At 34.0% G+C, this 19,594-nt stretch overlaps 2 protein-coding genes across 2 annotated transcripts; both read right to left on the bottom strand.

Annotated features, from left to right (window-relative positions):
• Window positions 1–143: 143 nt before the first annotated feature.
• LOC108226418 (probable LRR receptor-like serine/threonine-protein kinase At4g36180) lies at window positions 144–3,741 on the bottom strand. Its single transcript, XM_017401372.2, has one exon. The coding sequence runs from the start codon at window positions 3,637–3,639 to the stop codon at window positions 247–249; it is 3,393 nt and encodes a 1,130-aa protein (XP_017256861.1). The 5' UTR covers window positions 3,640–3,741; the 3' UTR covers window positions 144–246.
• A 280-nt stretch (window positions 3,742–4,021) lies between these two features.
• Window positions 4,022–11,953, bottom strand: LOC108225960 (kinesin-like protein KIN-7C). Its single transcript, XM_064079404.1, has 14 exons — window positions 11,888–11,953; window positions 10,800–11,408; window positions 10,003–10,092; window positions 9,815–9,915; window positions 9,597–9,710; window positions 9,443–9,524; window positions 9,291–9,358; window positions 9,148–9,213; window positions 8,925–9,049; window positions 7,759–8,065; window positions 7,062–7,166; window positions 6,108–6,977; window positions 5,677–5,954; window positions 4,022–5,224 (listed from the first exon to the last, which is right to left on the bottom strand). Exons 2-14 carry the CDS (start codon window positions 11,035–11,037, stop codon window positions 4,909–4,911), a joined length of 2,760 nt encoding a protein of 919 aa, XP_063935474.1. The 5' UTR covers window positions 11,038–11,408; window positions 11,888–11,953; the 3' UTR covers window positions 4,022–4,908.
• Window positions 11,954–19,594: the final 7,641 nt, after the last annotated feature.

Below are 19,594 nucleotides of genomic sequence, written 5' to 3'. Positions count from 1 at the left end.
ACTTTGTACAAATTTGCCTAGCATCCATGTCAGATTAAATTTCGGAAATGTTAGAGTTCTTATATTGGTTACGAGATGATTAAATGGCGACTTGATCGTAGATTATGTACATGGTTACCAAACATGGAAATTTAGCGGAAATTTTTTAGAAAAGCAGGTACGAGATTATACTATCGTGGAAGAGATGAATGAATGAATGGCATAGAATTTTGATTAAAACATCGCTACAATTTTGAATTAGAATTATCAAAGAGGGGAATTGGATGTTGGATCGGCCGGTGATGGAACGTCCGGTCCAATGCGACAGCCTTCAAGCATGAATACGACGTCTGTCATTAATGGTCTTTCATGAGGATCTGCAGTTGTGCAGAGCAGCCCGACTTTTAGTCCCAGCATGAACTCTTCCCATTCGGATGATTCAGGATCGAGCTCGAGTAGTCCTGGTTCCAACAGTTCAGAGATCTGGCCTCTTTGCAGCTGATTTTTCACCCATTTCACAATGTTCTCGTCCTCTGTGAACATTACAGGTTTCCTTCCTGTTAATATCTCTAACAGCACAATCCCGAAACTGTAAACATCAGATTCTTTACTTGCTTGACGAGTTAGTGTTGCTTCGGGTGATACGTAACCTAGTGTTCCGACTGGAGTGGAAGATGAGGAAGCTCCTGTGGTTGGTGGTGGCAGGGTTAGTTTGTCTAGCCCATAATCTGAAAGATGAGCTTCGAAGTCTGCATCAAACAGCACGTTTTGCGGCTTGATGTCTCCGTGAACCATTGCACTGGAATGCAGGAATGCTAGACCTCGGGCGATGCCAAGTGCAATCAGGTGGCGCATTGGCCAGTTGAGTACATGGCCATCTTGATGAGATGCCTCTTGGAGGAGAGTCGATAAGTTGCCGTTTGGCATGTAGTCATACACAAGAAGGCGAGAATCGGGTGCATCGATGTAATATCCGCGTAAAACTGTCAAGTTTCGATGCTTCACCTTGCCCAGATTTTCAGCTTCTTTGCGGAATGTACCCTCATCTAGAGATGTATCTGGAAGGCGACGAATGGCAAGAACCGTTCCATCAATGAATGTGGCTTTATAAACGAGTCCATACTTTCCTCTGCTTAATACATTTTCCTCGTCGAATTGCCTAGTCGCTTCAACTGTTTCTGCATAAGTTATTCTGGTATTGAACATAGTCAATTTAGGAACTCCATTGTCTCCACTGCCACGCCCCCCTTCAGTTCCCGAGCTTCCACGTGCAGGGCTCTTCTTCTTCTCGCCAGTTAGGGCTGCTCTCAACTTCTTGCGCCACCGCCAAAGACCAATTATATACCCACAGCAACATAATGCTAGAATAAGCGCCCCTACTGCAATCACAATGATCAATATAATCAACTTCTTCCTCTTTTTCCTGCTCGCTTTCTTGCACTTTTTGTGCAATGGCTTACCACATAATCTTTTGTTCTTTCCATACACAGAAGAATCGTTAAACTTTGAACTCAAACCCCGGGGAATCTCACCTTCAAGATTGTTATTGGATAGATTTAAGTATTTCAAACCAGGGATGAGCGAAAGATCTTCAGGAATGTCTCCAGTAAGATTATTTGAGGAAAGATTCAGCTCTGTAAGGTTTGATAACCTCGACAAGGAGTCTGGTATCTGACCAGAAATGTTATTATCATCCAATAACAAAGAACTAAGGTATACACAATCAGATATCCTTTCTGGGATTTCACCAGTCAGCCTGTTTTGACCCAAATCAAGACCCCTCAAATGAGATAACCTGGAAATTTCATCTGGAATATGGCCTGTCAAACTGTTCCCGCGAAGCTCTAATGCTTCAAGACCGGAACATTTACCCAACTCAATTGGTATCAAGTCACTGATATGATTTCCAGACAACGATAGAACGGTCAGGGAACGTAGAAAGCCATACTCTGCAGGAATCCGTCCTGTAAACTCATTAGATGATAAATTCAGAAACTGCAAACTCGACAAACTGCTAAAACCTTCAGGAACATCTCCAGATAACATGTTCTCCTCCAAAGACACAACTTGTAAGCTTGGCAACCCAAATAGCTCAAATGGCAATTTCCCAGATAACTTCTGCTTACTCAAATCAAGCGTTTTCAGATTAACCAAACTTCCAATACTAGCTGGAACTTGGCCCGAGAACCCACAACCACTCATATTCAAAACCATTAGACCTTCAAGATCCCCGAAACCAGCCGGAACTTCACCCGAAAAATCATTATTACTCAAACTCAAGGTAGTCAAGTTTCTAAATGAAAAAACTTCTTCCGGGAACTTTCCACTTAATTTGTTGTCACTCAAATTCAAAATTTCAAGCTCCTCAAGACTTGCTAAACTCCGCGGAACCAAACCAGTAAACATATTCCTACCCAGAGAAAGCGTTGTTAACCTCTTCATGTCCCCTAGAAAATCAGGAATCAAACCTGAAAAACTATTCCCTTCCAGATCAAGAACTCTCAACAACCTACATTCTCCAATACCATTCGGAATTTCACCACTGAATGAATTATTCGCGACTCTAAACTCCTCCAAACTCGACAACTTCCCAATCTCATCAAACAAACCACCAAAAAGAAAATTCCCCGACACATCCAACACCTTAAGTGTACTTAAATTTGCAAACCAATACGGAAATACACCACCAATATTATTCCCGTGAAGATCTAAAACCTGTAAATTACTAAAACAGGGCTCATTCGACGGCTGAGACACTCCCGTGAACTCATTAAATCCTAACTGCAATATTCTAATCGATGAACTATTCACCAAAACATTACATAACAAAGATGCAGGCACGATACCTGAGAGCTGATTACTCGTAACCGATATCACTTGAAGTGTCGAAAGTAATCCCAGACTAGCTGGAATAAGTCCTCGGAGCAAATTATCTCCGGCGCTGAAATGTACCAGTGACGAACAATTAGAAATTGCAGACGGAATAGCACCGCGGAGCCTATTCGAGTCCAGATATAAATATTTTAGCTCTGTTAAGTAGCCAATACTCGCTGGAATAGCACCGGAGAATTGATTGAACGACAAATTTATAAACCCTAGCTTCGATGAGGAGGTAAAATTGGATGGAATAGCACCAGAGAATTGATTTCTCGAGAGGTCTAAGTACAGAAGCTGTGCTGGTAAGTCACCAGGGACTGTTCCAGTAAGTTGATTGTTAGCAACATTCAACACCTGAAGACTCGTAAGCCGATTGATCGCCGTTAATTCCCCGGTTAACGCGTTATTATGCAGGTACACTACTCTAAGAAGCGAGAGTGTTGATAATGAGAGCGGTAGCAATGAGTTGAATAAGTTGTCGTGAAGGTTTAACTTGCGCAGCTGGCGCAAGTTAGCTAGCTGATCAGGAAGTGGTCCAGCTAGGCGAAGGCGAGGCAGGTCGAGTTCGCGAACTCGGCCTTGGGCGCATTGGATGCCTCGCCAGTCGCATGGAGCGAGTGGAGTTGAGGAGTTCCAGCCGGCCAATGCGCCAAGGGGATCATTAAGGTTCATTTTGAAGATTAGTAACGAATCGATTTCGGTTGCGTTTTCGACAACGGCGAGGAGGACGGTGGTGGTACATAGTAGCAGAGTGGCTACAGAGAGGAAACTAGCCGTTGGCATGGATGGCGGTAATGAAGAGTGGGGTTTTGGAACTGGGGACTGGTGTTTTTTTAGCAGAAAGACAGAACACTACCTGATGATATTATATAAGAATTGGTTTGTTGGTTCACATGCAAATAATTCAGTATATAAACATCCAAAATTTTATGGATTACGAGATACTACAGTGCTAAGGTTTATTTACCAAAATCATATCGAATGCAAAATTTCATATTAACCAGTGCCAAAGTATCACAAAATTAGTCTAAATTTTTGAAATTGATATAGCTTTTTTTTTTTATTTGAACCACTTTTCTTTTCTGGATGTTCCAAAAACAATGAACCTGACATTTGTATCATCTTTTTAAAATTATTATAATCATACATTCAATATTCATTAACTCTTTTTATGTAGCTGAAAATGAGTTTGGGTATTCATTTCTTAAAAACCATCCTAGTCAAATAAGTCCAAACAAAATGAGAAAATTTTCTAAACACTCGTGTAATTACGCACTCGTCAATATTTTATTATATTTGGATTCTTGATATTCTGTAAGAGAGTTAATAGTATAACATTACATCAAGAAGATTTCTGTAGATAGGAGTTTTTGTTTATATGTAAATTTAAATCCAAAATCTTGATTGTGAGCTGATTACTGTTATGATGGAGTAAGATTCTTATCTCAAATGTATTTGAGCTTTTAATGAATGTTTGATACGCAGGCTTTTATCTCTTCCCGATACATTTAAAGAGAGAGACGAAGAATGAAAAGAGAGCCATTTTTAAAATTCAAGATTCTTATTATTAGCTCCCGAGTTTTGTGTTTTTTATTTACAGTCCAAAGGGAAGAAGACATGTATACTTAAAATATACCCGGTCTTCCGCAATGGGTCACGTACAAGTTCGTCTTTCCTTTATTTGGTCACTTCTAATTCGTGAACTTCAATCAAGTTTCTTTGCATTTATTTTCTTTCTTTTTTTGTTTTATCTTTAAGCCCAAAGTTGGTGGCTGAGTAAATGTGTCCAAAATATTTACCACCGTAAAAATTTTGAATTCGAATAATCGGATGGATATTATTATTTTCGATACACACTTTGGCCATTTCTGAAGATAACAAGTAGACACTTCATCGCAATAATTTTATAGACGTTTTGCGTCACAATTTGTTGTTTTTGTGATCTGTCTTTGTTAGAATCTAAAGCCAATAATTGAGATTTAGAAATCCAGCCAAGGGATTAAGGAATCAAGCTGACAGTAGAAATTCTGCGAGTTCGTCAGACAAAGGTTTCTAATAAGGGGCACAAGTGCTTTTCCGTAGAGAAGGAAGGGCGAAAGATCCATGTTGTGGAGCGAAGCTGAGTCCAAATGTTTCCTTGGGCGCTTGGTTTGGGTCGCCAACTAGTTTTGCTACAAGTGATGCACTAGCCTTGACATGATCCAGGTCCTCAGTATCCTTCCATAGTTTGCGCGACAGTTGTTTCCTCCTCTGTTTTGAGTTCAACTCGATGCCCCACTTTTCATACAAGACCTCTCTTTGCTTTGTTCTATACTTCTTCAAAAGTTGGTGACTTAACATATCTCTCTCACGGTCGATAGCTCCTGAACTGTGCAATCCAATAGTATGAAATGAGATTCCGTGACATAAGTAATCGAATTTCCAACACAAAAAAGGAATGAATAATAAACTTAATTTAAACACATATTTGAACTCGCGTAGAAGATTATTTACTGCTAGAGGAGAATCTTGCACCAGAAAGATAACTTTTGTACATGTAATATCATTTTCCACACTTAGAAAACGTTTTTTCTTGGCGATCAACTTTTGAGTGTAGTTTTCGTCAATACTGAAACAAATTAATCAGAAAGCCTAATCTTTCAACAGGTCATATGCTTCATTTCTAGAGTCTTAAATCTGCACAAAATATCCTAGTGAAGGCCTAACTCAAGCATTTCCCAACTAAAAATCATTGTATGTAAAATTTTACTTATATTAATGATTTGCATGAAAATTTGAGATACATGTTAGAGTTTGTAGAAAGTTCATGAAAGGAAGTACCTTGTTCCACGAGAAGTCGTCTGCATCAGGAAGGACAAACGTCTATATTCTACCTCCAAGTACACGGAGTCTGATGGGTCACCTTGAAATAAGAGGAAGAAAAAGCTTCTATGAACTAGTGGTATGTAACATGCATCCCAGAGTCGAATTATTTGCTTCCTCTGCCTCTCAAATTCTAGTTTCCAATCAGAAGATTGGTGTTCTGGACCATATCGCATCTCATTGCTGCCTTTAACAATTTTCATCAACTCATATTTATTAGTTTCAGCATCCTGTACCTGCTTTTGAATATAGTCTAGGATAAATGAAAGATATCATCAAGCAAATTTAATAAAAAAAATTAGAAAAACAAAAGAATATTCACGCTATCCTGGTGAGAGACACTTTTAATATTTTCTTATGGGAGGGGGTGGAAAGAAAGAGATCCGCACCGTATTTTCTCCATATTTTACTTCATAGTTATGTTTAAGAGCTTCCTTATCTCTCATGGCACCATTAAAGAGGCTATCAGAATCACTATCAGGTCTCTTTCTGTCATTCTTCTCTTTTTCATCTATAGAATCACTTTCATGTGAGGAGTCTACTATCGATAGCTTTCCTCTGTTGTCATCAAGCACCGGCTCCTCTGGTTTTACAGGAAAGTCTACTTCATATTCATTATGTGGTGTAGTATCTTTCTCATATTCCTGGGACAAAGGAATCAAAGACACAGTCATGTCGTTCTCTCTACAACTGCTGGACTTAACTAACTTATTATTTCCTAAGCTGGATGCATCGTTGTCAGGTGAACTAGGAGACAATTCTGTAGGTTTAGGGCCAACAGAACCATCATCAGCAATGTTTTTTTTGTCCTGATTTGGCTGCGGAGCTTCAGAAGTAGGATCAGATTGAACTTGTCCTATATTTCCATCTCGATTGTGTGGTAATGGTACAGTAGCAGTCTCAGAGTTCTTATACGTCTTAGGTTCTCCATTAACATATTGAACCTCTTTGCAATTCACTTCAGAACTGTAATAATTTTTCTGAGCAATTTCCTCCCAGCCACGTGATAAGTCAGGCCCAAAATATTTATTCAAGTAAGCATTTGGAGATCCATGCGGCAAGAAAAAATCATCAGAATTGTCAAAAACTTGTGGAACATTATTGACACTGTTATGACTTTGAGATTTGTCCAAAAAATTACGATTACTTGATGGAACATCTAAGGGAGGAGGATCAACAACCTTAGAAGAATCTGATACTGAGTTTTCATTGCGCCATGATCTTTTCTCAGAAGCATCAGGAACACGATCGGCTGAAACCTATTCTTTAAAAAATATATACAAGTAATTAGTGCTCAGAATGAAAAATATTGTATAAACTTACAGTATAACTACTTCACCTACCCATGTCTCTGAAACTTGATTGTCACTTGTTGACTCTAGCATTTCTTGTAAACGAGATTGGGCAAGATCACGTTCGCGAGTTAAATCCCGAATATCTGAATCCATCTAGTGTATCATATACATTTACAAAGAAAGGTGAGAAAAACCTCAAATGACCATCAACTTATGTACCATTACCAGAATACTATATGTGATACTATTAAGTTCAGCTGGTAAAAGAAAATTTCAAATTCCTACACATAACGTCTCGATTTTTCAAGGTCACATGGTCATGGTATCTACATCACCACTTCACTATGAGACAGTGGCATATTTTATAGGAAAGAGTCTATAAGTATGCGTCAAAAGTGATAATGTCATGATTCAAAGTTGATCTAACAAGGTTGTAACATGATTCAGGGATCAGGAAAGCTTCAATTCTAAGAAGGCCAAATTTTTATGGGTTCTCCTACCTGATTGAGACTCAAACATACTATGACCATGATTTCACTTTAATGTATCCCAAGACCACCAAAACAAATAGTACATGGTCTTTTATATGAGAAGTTATCAGAGTATGTTCCTAATTTACTTGTAATCTAATAAATATACACATGTGTATGTCTTCGAGTGAGGTGAGAGAATATTGCATGAAGTAGAGTGGCATGCTAACTATATTTATTGACATATATTCTAGCTTAAATGTTTGTTTCATCACCTTCTCAATGAGAAGCTCCTTCTCTCTTAGCAAAGAGGAAGAATCGCCCGGCGAAGAAGCTGATTTTACAATCCTCAATTCATTCTCCAAGCTAGCCAGTTGTTTTTGCAAATGCTTTATTAAAGCCTTCTCCGACATCACTACATTGACCTGTGCGTTAGTACTGACCTGCTTGGCACATGCAGCAAACAAGAGGGTATTTCTTGATTGCTCAGCATGACAATGTGCAGGACTCATAGTACAAATTATGGCAGTTCTTGCATTCCCCCCTAGAGAGTTCTGTAGTATGCGTGTCAGTTTGGAGTCTCTGAAAGGTACATGCCTGTTATTCCCTTTGATGCGCCCACAAATAGCAATAAAATGACATTACTTACATCATAGACTATAATGCTACAAACATTTTTTTTTTCAAAAAGGGAAGATCTCCAATATCGAAGAAGGAGTTAACGTTTACTAGCTAGGAATCACTGATCAATAATCAGAAGGTGAACAAAGTAAGTTCCCTGAGATATTAGCAGACAAAAAGGCATGGCAACTCTGGTATGCAAGAATAAAATTTGCAGCAAGAAACTCTAACATAGACTGTCAAGTCATTGACAAGTAGAGTTGATAGATATCTTCCTACTATGAACTTATTAACTTAATTCATTTTACAAAGATAATGATAAATTGGTGTGATTAGGAATCTGAAAGTGTTATGCCACTAACTTCATTTCAAAAGAAACCTGACTTGGTGTTGCTACAGGAATAAAACAAAAAAATCTGACTAAAGTAAGAAGGGGATTATGAAGGTTCACATTTCAGAGGAACGGTTTTATTTATTAATTGCAATATTCAACAAAGATCTATCAAAAATTTGAAAAATGTCGCCATCCAGTGCAAACAATATGATTAGCAATGCCATATTGTTATCCATCAAAAGATTTTCCAAATGTAAAAGTATACAAGTAGGCAATTTTACACTTCTAACATTCTGAGGCATGCCTATTTTTGAGTACACATAAAACAATCATTTTCAAGTTTTCTATAGTACTTCAAGTTATAATGGAGTAGATCAGAGTTCACATGTTGATATCTCAATGTAAATAGTAAAATTGCTTGATGCAGCACTATTAAAAAATATTTTCAAAGCAACAATATAAAAAAAAGGAAAAGGAAAGAACCACCTTAATTTACGGATAACTGTTCCTAGTGTCAGTAAACTGCGATTTATGTGGCTGCCTTCTTTCAGTCTTGATCCGACAGCTAAGGTCTGAGACGAACGTTCACTTCCAGCAAGATCAACAAAACTCTAAAACCAACTACGTTATCATTTATATATTCAATATGCATGACATGAAAAATCTATAAAAATAACAGAATAAATCCTCCTATCAGAAATCTCCATACCACAGAAGCTGCAAGTGAGCTTAAATCATCAGCACTTGAAAAATCTTGAGCATAGCTCTCCACTGTCTGCAGGCATCCATTTATATGGTGAAGAGGTATACACATAAAAGTAACAATCATAACCATGTTTATAACCAGCATACCAGTCGTATAATCTGATGGGATCTAGAGCTTGTTGCATTTAAAGATGTCTCTCCGATTTGCCTTTCAGCTGCAAGAAGGGTAGACATCAATGTAAATACACATCCTTATTTAACATAGCTTGTGTATGCAGGAAGTAGATAAATGTTATTACCTTCACATATAGCCATGAGCTCCTTCAGATGACTCCAGTCTCTCACAGTCACCTCGGTAAGTTTTTCAACAACAGTCCCCCTCTGTAGGAAAATGAGATGACTTAAATGCTTGTGGTCACTAGTAAGTCACAGTTTTAACTGGTTTATATTCACCTCTGGATCATCAAGGAGTCTAAGAGGCGTACTATCCATTCCAAGGAGATCTCTCACTGATTCATTGTATATCTCTATAGCAGAGAACTTCAGTACAAATTCTCTCTCATCATGCTAAAGGAATAACAAGTAGAATAAGATGATTACACATCTGTAATAAAATTTGTATGACAGCAAATATACATCTTAATGCAACAAAAGTTTAAACATTTAAGTACCTCATGTACATAATCAAATATATCAGCCATAGCATATTCAGATATTCCACGCATGGTGTATGTCTTTCCACTGCTTGTCTGCCCATATGCAAAAATACTTGCTGGGAACATTGAATTGATGTTGGATTGTGATATTTACAGTTTTGAAAAAATAAAAAAATTAATATCTAGACAAGAATAGTACTCACTATTTATGCCAGTTACAACTGAAAGGGCAACATTTTTGAGTCCGTCCTCATATACCTCCTTTGTGGAGCTCTCACATGCAAATACTTTGTCTGCTCACCAAAACATTTATCAGTGCAAAGAACAGCAAAAATGAAAAACGAAAAGAAAGTTAAAACTGTAAAATTATTTGCCTTTTTAATCAATATATTAACTTGAGGATGAGTACGGCACAAAAATTACAATATTCTTAGGAAACATGCCACATCTGGAAGGCCAACTTTAGCAAACTAGCCTAGCGGATACCTCTTTTCTCTTCATAATTTGAAGTCGAGGTTCAAGCCCCAGTGCAGGCATGTGCGCATAATTAATTAAATTTCTGTCTTTGACCATGCGAAAAATGAACCTGAATGTGTGCTTAATTTATTAAATTCTGTTCCAGTCTATTGGTACATTATGATGGTTAAATGAGTAGCAGCAGAATGTCTTGTAGTTTGTTGTATGTAAGTTTATAGTGTATAACTGTGTATCTGTTTTGGATCATCAAGACAGTTTACATCTGCTTAACTTTTTGTTCATTACAAAGAATAACATACTTGGAAAGAGTATGTTTGTTCCAAGATACTTTACCCAAAATGTAGAGCAAGGTAGTATGAGCAATTTTGAAGGAGCAGAAGCGTAACCAGTTATTTGGTTTAAAGGTTCAATTCAGTAATTCAATGGTGTGGTTGGTTCATATATGAAGCAGACTTCAAAGATATTTAATAATAAGTATAATAAGTACTAATTTGCCAAATAAAGAGCTAGGCTATTTGCTTACCAAATACGTAGGTAGTTGGAAGCATGGATTTTTCAGGTATCTCTTTATTATGCATAATAGTAGTGTTGTTGATGCATTCCCATTCTGATGCTTCATTCCTCGCGATCTCTTTGTCATCTAAAGGCCTCAACCTTACTGCTACAAATATCTTCTCCCCTTGTGCACTTGACAGTATTGTTGAATCTGATTGTAGTGATTGAAACGAATGTATTGACTCGTCATCCCTAAATGATCCCATCTTGTTTATCGGGTATCAAATGCACTTGAAGAAAAGTGAAATTTTAAAGGACTAAACAACCACAAAATGCCGCCGAGCTAGCTCTTGCACAGTTGCAAGAGAAACCAACTTCGCAAAAGGGCTATCAGAATCTCTTGCAATCCTAGGATCCACAAAAAAGAGCAATCATATTCTTGGCAACTGCTAATACTAAATACTCGCTTGAGTTATCTCAAATAGAGAGAACTTTTTAACATCCAAATCTTTAGCCCATATCAATAGATGTTGCCACAGTGTTGCTTCTCAGGCTCTCAGCTATCCAATTAGGATGTCGTCTTGTACATTCCACACAGTAGCTATATTGAATTTCAGTTGTAAAACAAAACCCCGTCCTGAAGAATTGTGAAGCAATTTTGATCATCGTATGTGACACTAAAAGAAATATTCAGCAGTTGCAACTGATAAATACATTTCTAAAAAGTTCGTCATATATCTCAGACCAGAATATCGAATTTTGATATGTCCAAATTAACTTCTTGCACAAATTGTAGCTTAATCATGTAATACTCAAGAAGGAATAATATAGGATGACTAACATATCCATAGTAATATTTTCTCGACTTTGCATCTGTTGGGTGCATGTTATCTTATTCTTTCTAAAATTGAGACCTGACACCATGTTAAATTTATCGACTATCCATATCATATATACTCCCCATTCAACAATAAATTAAACTCATATCACCAAACACAAGAATTATCCACATACTAGAAAAAACAAGCAAAATATTAAAGAGTCTTACGTTTGAAATTTTGGGAAAAAATTTGAAAATGCTTTGAGCAAATACAATTAAATTTGATGCATGCAAACCTTTTGATTTGTATGCTGGTCAGGGCGCAGTCTTCGTCCTGGAGGACGTAAACCTGAGAAATGTGTACATGCAGCAGGAGAAAAAATGATGATAAACCAATTAAGGAAAGAGAACTAAAACCAGAGGATGAGTTGCCATTTTTAGCAATAGATGTAGAGCTTGTGATTACGGAGAGATTTTCGGTGCCATTTTCTTGTTCGCATTGACTTCATGAGACTCCAATGTCAGTCTTGTTAATTACACGCTCCAGGACCGGACCGACAATTCAGATAATCAGATCGGTCTGCTTCAGTGATAGACAACCAGGCGTCGAAACGGGTTTGGTTTACGCGAACCTGATTTTTTTTGCTAAACCCGAACCTGGAAAAACCCGAATCACTGAACTCAAACCCAAACCCGTCGGGTTTGTTCGGGTTCGGTTCGGGTGTGAATCTTTACCAAATTGTATCTTGATTTCCACGAACTCTAGTGAAAAGATTATTAACATCTGATTCGCCAAAGGGCTTATCGGTCTGTCGATGTTGAAATTGCTGTGATTGAATTAGAGGTGAGAGAAGACAATGAATCAACCTTATAAGCATGGAAAATTTTGGCCTATAATATACTTATATCGAACCTTACTACCGAAAATATGTTTAATGATAATAGTTCAGTAATTAGACTTTAATGCAATATTTTCTACAAATTATAGGCCTTTTTAGTAATAATATTATAATATAGTATTTTATATGTTATACCAATAGTACTTTAAATTACGGGACACTACATATATATATATATATATATTATTTATATATTAAAAATAATTTTGGGTTTCGGGTCGGTGTCGGGTTCGTGTCGTAATAAAATGGATTTCGGGTTTTTCAGGTCGGGTTCGAAACGGTATGCCATAAATCCGAACCTGACCCAAAAATAGTTTGGGTTTAAAAATCAAACCCGAACTTGAACTCGAACCCGAAATATTCGTGTTCGGTGAAACTCAATTGGATCGGTACGGATCGAGTATCCATCGGTTCGGTATAAATTGACATCCCTAGTTTGTTTTAGATGAAATCTGTTTTTTATTATTGTATATATTAACAAGATTAGGTTCGGTCAGGTCAAATTAGATTTGGTTCCAATTTTGATTTTGTGATTTGAATCACAATTGTTTTTCAGTTTTGATTCACAAATTTGAGCAAAAATCACATAAATTTTAGATTTATATCAAATCAGATCCATTTTCAATCTTTCTAAAAAAAATTATTTCTGATTAGATATTATATAGATGATGAAAAATTAGTTCAAAATAATTATAATAATCACAACTTATCGTCACAATATAATAATAAAAAAGGTCATAAAGTATGCTTGTCAAAATCAAAACAAATTTTAAATTTAATCATAAACTTGACTCATTAATATAACTTTTAAGTTTGATTTCAACAAACAAGAGAAATTTTTCTCCTAAAAATATAAATTAATGATTTTGATGAATTCTTTACTAGTAATATTTTATTTATATTATAAATATGATGTTATATTCACTTTCCCGTTTTTCATCAATTAGAAATAATCATATTTATAATTTGTTATCACATATTAAAATAGTTATGAAAACAAGTTATGAAAACAGTTACGCTTGATTAGTCATACTTTACAGGCCTTGCAAGATTTGTTCTCTTTTTTTTTTTTGTCAGGGTCTACATATCGTAGATGAGTTGTATCATAGATACAATAAGCCGCAACAGAGATTTCTTTGATCCATCAAAGTTTATCATCTAACCGAAAGATACGCAAGAAATCTCCGGACGTTTAGATAATAAGACTTTAAAGTTTGAATAAGAAAACCCATGAAGTCTCTTTTCAAGATCCTGAAAATCAAAACAAGCAAAGAGAAACATAAGAATTATAATTTCAGGAAAAAAAGTATATATTATGTGAAAATTTTAAATCTGATAATGACATATATGTCTACACAAAAAAACATAATATATTATTTAACAATAAGAACATCATAACTTATAAAGAATATTAGACAATTATGTAAACTTATAATGTCTAACCAAAGCGAGAACTTTGGTTAGACACCTTTGGTTAAACACACAAATACTAAAATAATTATAAATCATATTAATCTTTTCTTGTTGGATCAAATAACATTAACAAAGGATTATATGTATATTGTCAGAAAAATAAACAAAACAATTAATCATACTCTTTATGAAAAAGTATATGATATAAAAATATGTTACTAATACTTATCCTCTAAATTACTAACATCAATAAATAGATATATTAAAATAAATATTCTATAAAAAATAGATATAAGCTCACTTATTATATTTATGAAAATTTTGATATGTATATGTATATACAAAAATTAAGTTAGAGCCAACAAGCGGTAATTACAATTTAATACAATGAATAATACTATAAATAATTTTCAATAAAAAATATAATAAAATTTACTAGTCATCAAATATGACACCAAAATACCTCTTAAAGGCACAGTTATGCCATCAATTATGGCCCCCAAAAATGGTACTTAGGGGTCATTTGTTTAGTCTTAACCATAACTTCTGAACCATTTATATATCTGAACGAATGATAATCTGAATCACGAGTGAATGATGTCATTTGATAAATGTAATTATAAAATTTCTGAATGATAATATTTGTTTGAATTTTTATATATATTTAATGAGATATAACTTTTTTTAAAAGAAATACTGTTTACATAATAGCATTATATAAGAAATATATAATAATTTTTTTCCAGCAAGTAGAGTTATATACTTTATTAACTATAACATGTTTTTATAGAAAAAATCCAAAATTTGTCCTCAACCACTTGAACTATTTAATCACACTCAATATATTATATTTTGTAAAAGTCCGTACTAAAATATTAAAATTTTGATAATTGTTGGGTTGATATATGGATACTATTTATAGTTGTGATTTAGTTCATCGTCGATAATCTCATACTATTAACACGGTATTTATTTATTTTTTAAAATTTACCAAATTAAAATATATTTTATTATTAATTCAAACACAATTCTAAATTTAAATATCAATATTTATTTAAGTTACAGATAATTAATATAAATAATACGTAGTTTCAAAGTAATCAAAGTTAAGAAGAAAAAAAATCAACAAAAAATAATCAATTTCAACAATGATTATAATATTAAAGAATGTAACTATGTTTAACAGTGAAATCGGCTGCTGGACCAAACCCCCTCCGTTTCCACACATGGGTCGTCCAGCTAATTTTAGCTACTCGTCCAGATTGTTCTGTTTCGTCCAGAAAAAAAAGCATTCAACCAAACGATCTGATCAAAAAGCCGGTTCATCCTGTTCAGTTAAGCCATTAACAAATGGCCCCTTAGACTATTTTAAGTCACTAAACAAGCCCTAAGACTTGACCACCAAGAAATGATACTCAATTATCTATCAATCTCCATTTAAAACAAAGCACATAAATACACGAATTATATAAATATTAAAAATCATGTATGAATAAAAAAGAAAAATATACGAAATTTATAACACATTTGAACAATATAAATCTGTTGTAAGATTATAGCTATACATAATTAACAACACTTATTTAAAAGTTTTTTAAAATTTGAATCATAACAAATTTAATAAAAGTAATCAATGTCCAAATTAAGGAAGTAACTGATTATAACATATGTTACTTAAGGATGGTTGACCAATTTCTTAATGATCATAAAAGACACATTTAAGAATATAAATGGGAAAATAGATTTTTTTGCCACTCAACTTATAGTGTTTTTAGAAACTTACCACCCAACTAATTTTTTTATTCTTTTAGTCACTTATGTTAGGTTTGGTTTTATTTTTAGCCACCAACTTAGGTTTGGATTTGATTACCAGCATTATGATAATTTTTTTGTCACTAAACTTATTGCGTTTTTAGAAACTAACCACTGAATTATAATTTTTTTTTATTTTACTCACTAGTGTTAGATTTAGCTCTTTTTTTTGTCACTGAAGTTAGGTTCAGATTTGATTATTAGCATTACATTTTATGTGTATCATTATTAAAATAGAGTGGTAGTCGGTAATATTTTGATGATTTGATATATGTTTGTATTTTTATATGTAGTACTTTTTATGTCTTCAAGGTCGCTTACCTTAGATGATAAGAATTTTACACGCATTATATGGCCTTTAAAAGATGTAGTTTCATATATAACTTTATTTTTTTTCTTCCGAATGAAAATTCAGCGTTTGAATTTTTACACACAAAAATAAGTTATGAAACCATGTTTTATAAGAATCTTAAATACATGCTAAGCACTAGAGAAAATTTGTAAACTAATGAGAGGGACGGAGGGAGTAATAATAATATAAAATGATGCATTATATATAGAGGACAATCATCGAAAATTAAGTTTTCCACTCTATTTATTTATCTCGAAAATTGTAATAAGATAAAGTTATTAAAATTTTTGAAGATAAATTTAAGAAAGATCTTAGACTGAGCTAGTCCATTGAAAGTTTAATAGCGAAAGATGATGTGTCATATCACTCAATTACACTTTATCTTATGAGAGAGGGTGAATTGTTTGAAGTCATTGATTTCATATTCATGATTTATTGAATTTTTAGAATCTAATTACTATTATTCCTAATTTTAATTTTTCATCGGCTCATTTTATATTACTATTGCTATATATAAGGATATAAACATACGACACACCATCAAAATATTAGATACTATGACTATGTATAAATGATGATACAAAAAATTATCATAATGCTAGTAATTAAATCCAAACCTAAGCTGGTGGCTAAAAACAAAACCAAACCTAACATTAGTGACTAAAAGAATAAAAAAATTAGTTGGGTGGTAAGTTTCTAAAAACACTATAAGTTGAGTGGCAAAAAAATCTATTTTCCCAATATAAATCAAAATCAATTTCTTGCCTAAAAAACAATTATCAACATAAATTGAAATGCTAGTTTTTTGTTTTTCAGAAACATGAGAGATTTGAAAGTTAGAGAAAGTTTTTCATGATCCTCAGAAATCTAAAGTAAAGAAATACGAGGAACAAAATTCGTATAAACACACATATCAATAATAAATCATGAAAACACACAAACTTATACATTTTATGAATATATATCTATTGAACTCAATCAAAAACAATATTGTGACTCGTCGCGAAAGAACAAGAAATCTAATAAAAACTTCGTACAAAGCCTATAGAGGCATCATGAGCAACTAATCGTCTCAATTTCAATAAATTCATAAAAATGCACCTCCATGCACTCTAAATCAAGAAGATATACATCAAAACGAAAAAACGCTCCAAAACTAATTTATCAACAAAAATTCACAAAAATCATAGAACAGATGGTTCGTAAGAAAAATAATACATACTAAATTATGAAAAAGGATAAAAAAGATACATGACGAAAAATTAAGAACAAAAATATGATTAAAAAGGTTTTAATACACAAGAATATATATATCACGAATGATAAAACTAACCTGACACAGATCTCTTTTTTTGATGTGATTTTACTATTTTACAAAGCTAAAAACTTACTTGACATATAAATCAACCGAAGACCGTATATGAAGAGGTCGTCGTGATCTCAAATCCGTTGACTTTACACCATTCAATATTTGCAATATTTGATCTTTGCTAAGGATGAAAGTTGTCCAGATCTGCCATCAAGCCACTAAGAAGAGGTGGTGCCAGTGAACCGAGAAGTGGCTCACATATATTGTACGTGGAAGTGGAAGCCATATTTGTAACTTGAACGAATTGGAATGAAACAAAACTTAAATCTGCAGAGGATAGCTAATAAATATTCACTTCTCTTTTTTTATTTAGCTTAGATTTGTTCTCCTTTTGATCCATCTTACAACCGAAGATTCGCGATTGAATATCATTGTTTTCGGTTTCCCTATTTTGTTCTTGACATGACTTCTCAAGTTGAAGAATCTGATACATTATTGTGTTTATTTCTCTGCTTTTATCATTTTGTTTGATGTAATTTGTGTGTTCTTCATTTTTTTTATTTTGTTTGATGGGATTTGTTTTTTTTCTTTTTTTTTTTCTCTTTCTGATATGTTTTATAATTCCGCTTTTGTTATTCTTAGTAATAAACAATTAAATTGAATTATGGCTTGCATTCTCATTCTGATTTTGTTTATGTTTTTCTTATCATTTTGCATCATACTGCAGAACAGATTCTAATTGTATGTTCTTGAGGAGTATTTTACATATGAAGCATTATATTGTACTTGCGTATTTGATTTTTGTGGTGCGTATACTGCACAACAGCTTCTAATTATATGTTCTTGAGGAGTGTTTTGCATACGTAGCATTACATTGTACTTGCGTCTTTGATTTTTTTGGTATGTATGTTCTACTGAACGTTTAACGATATGTATATACTTAAATTTTGTAGGTTCTGTGTCTGCCCCACATATTGAGAGCTCAGACTCAGAGAGTTCCGATCATGAATATGATGTTCTGGACAGTGAAAGTTCATATTCGGATGATGAAATTGAACATTTGTCAACAAAGTCAAGTAATGTTGAATTCAACATTGTTGAGGAACCTGAAATGACATGCGTTGAAACAAATGATATAAAATTTTATACATTTAAATGCAATATCAGTAAGACACTCCATGCGAATCAGCAATTCGCTACTATTGAGGATGCCTATGTCTTTTATAGGGAGTATATATGGAAGGATTTGTGAGTTCAACGTGTATTATTCATCCAAAAAATCAAACAGACATGACAAATTGTATGCCAAACATATTCTGGATAAAAATATCTCTAGTAATTACTTTTCGCAAATTTATTGTTGAATGGATCAAGATTTATAAAATCACATAAATGGGTAGAACACTTAATTTCACCATTGTTCACTAAAACATTTGAGAACTTAATTTCGCTTTGGGCTTTTTAGTTCAGGCCACTAAACCATAATCATAGTGAAGAACACTATACACCACCATAGTACATCAATTGATATAATACAACAACAGAGCTAAGAGCTAGTAACATGGATACTTGGACAATGCAGAACACAATACAAACAACCCACAAAATACTATATCGACCGCCATTAACATCCAAATTCAAAATACACCGAACACAACATTAACAATCCTCACACAGACTACAAAACTTTTGCCGGCTTTTAAAGTATATATAAACCCTCATATGCATATACATCGATTTAAACTACATAGCACAAATTAAGTTGTAGAAAGCAACTCAAATTCAATACATGATTACATTATGTTGTGTTATGCAACAAGCGAGAACGAAGATCTTTATACTTCATAATGTCTTCCTCCCGCAATTTCCATCTTCCTATTTTTGACATTAATAGACTGATTTCGTGGGATATTGTTCCGCAACAAGGGGAGGATTTTTTTTTGGTGGAGTGATTTGCGGGATTTGGATTCTAGATCGTTAAATCACGTTAACGAGGTTAACGTGTTTCTTTTTAAAAAAATTTTTTATATATCTTCAAAACTTGCTAACCACAGAATTAGATATCCATCCAACGATTATAAAATTGGTCTTTAAAAACTCCAAATAAATTAGACTTCACTGAATTTGACCCTGACTATATATTGATAATCCCTTATGTTCTTTTAATCTCCACAAAAAGTCATATTCTTTGAAATTATAATGATAGCATGTCACTAAT

Source organism: Daucus carota, chromosome 6, assembly GCF_001625215.2.
Source record: "Daucus carota subsp. sativus chromosome 6, DH1 v3.0, whole genome shotgun sequence".
Lineage (NCBI taxonomy): Eukaryota > Viridiplantae > Streptophyta > Magnoliopsida > Apiales > Apiaceae > Daucus > Daucus carota.
This window is presented reverse-complemented; position numbering and strand designations above follow the sequence as displayed.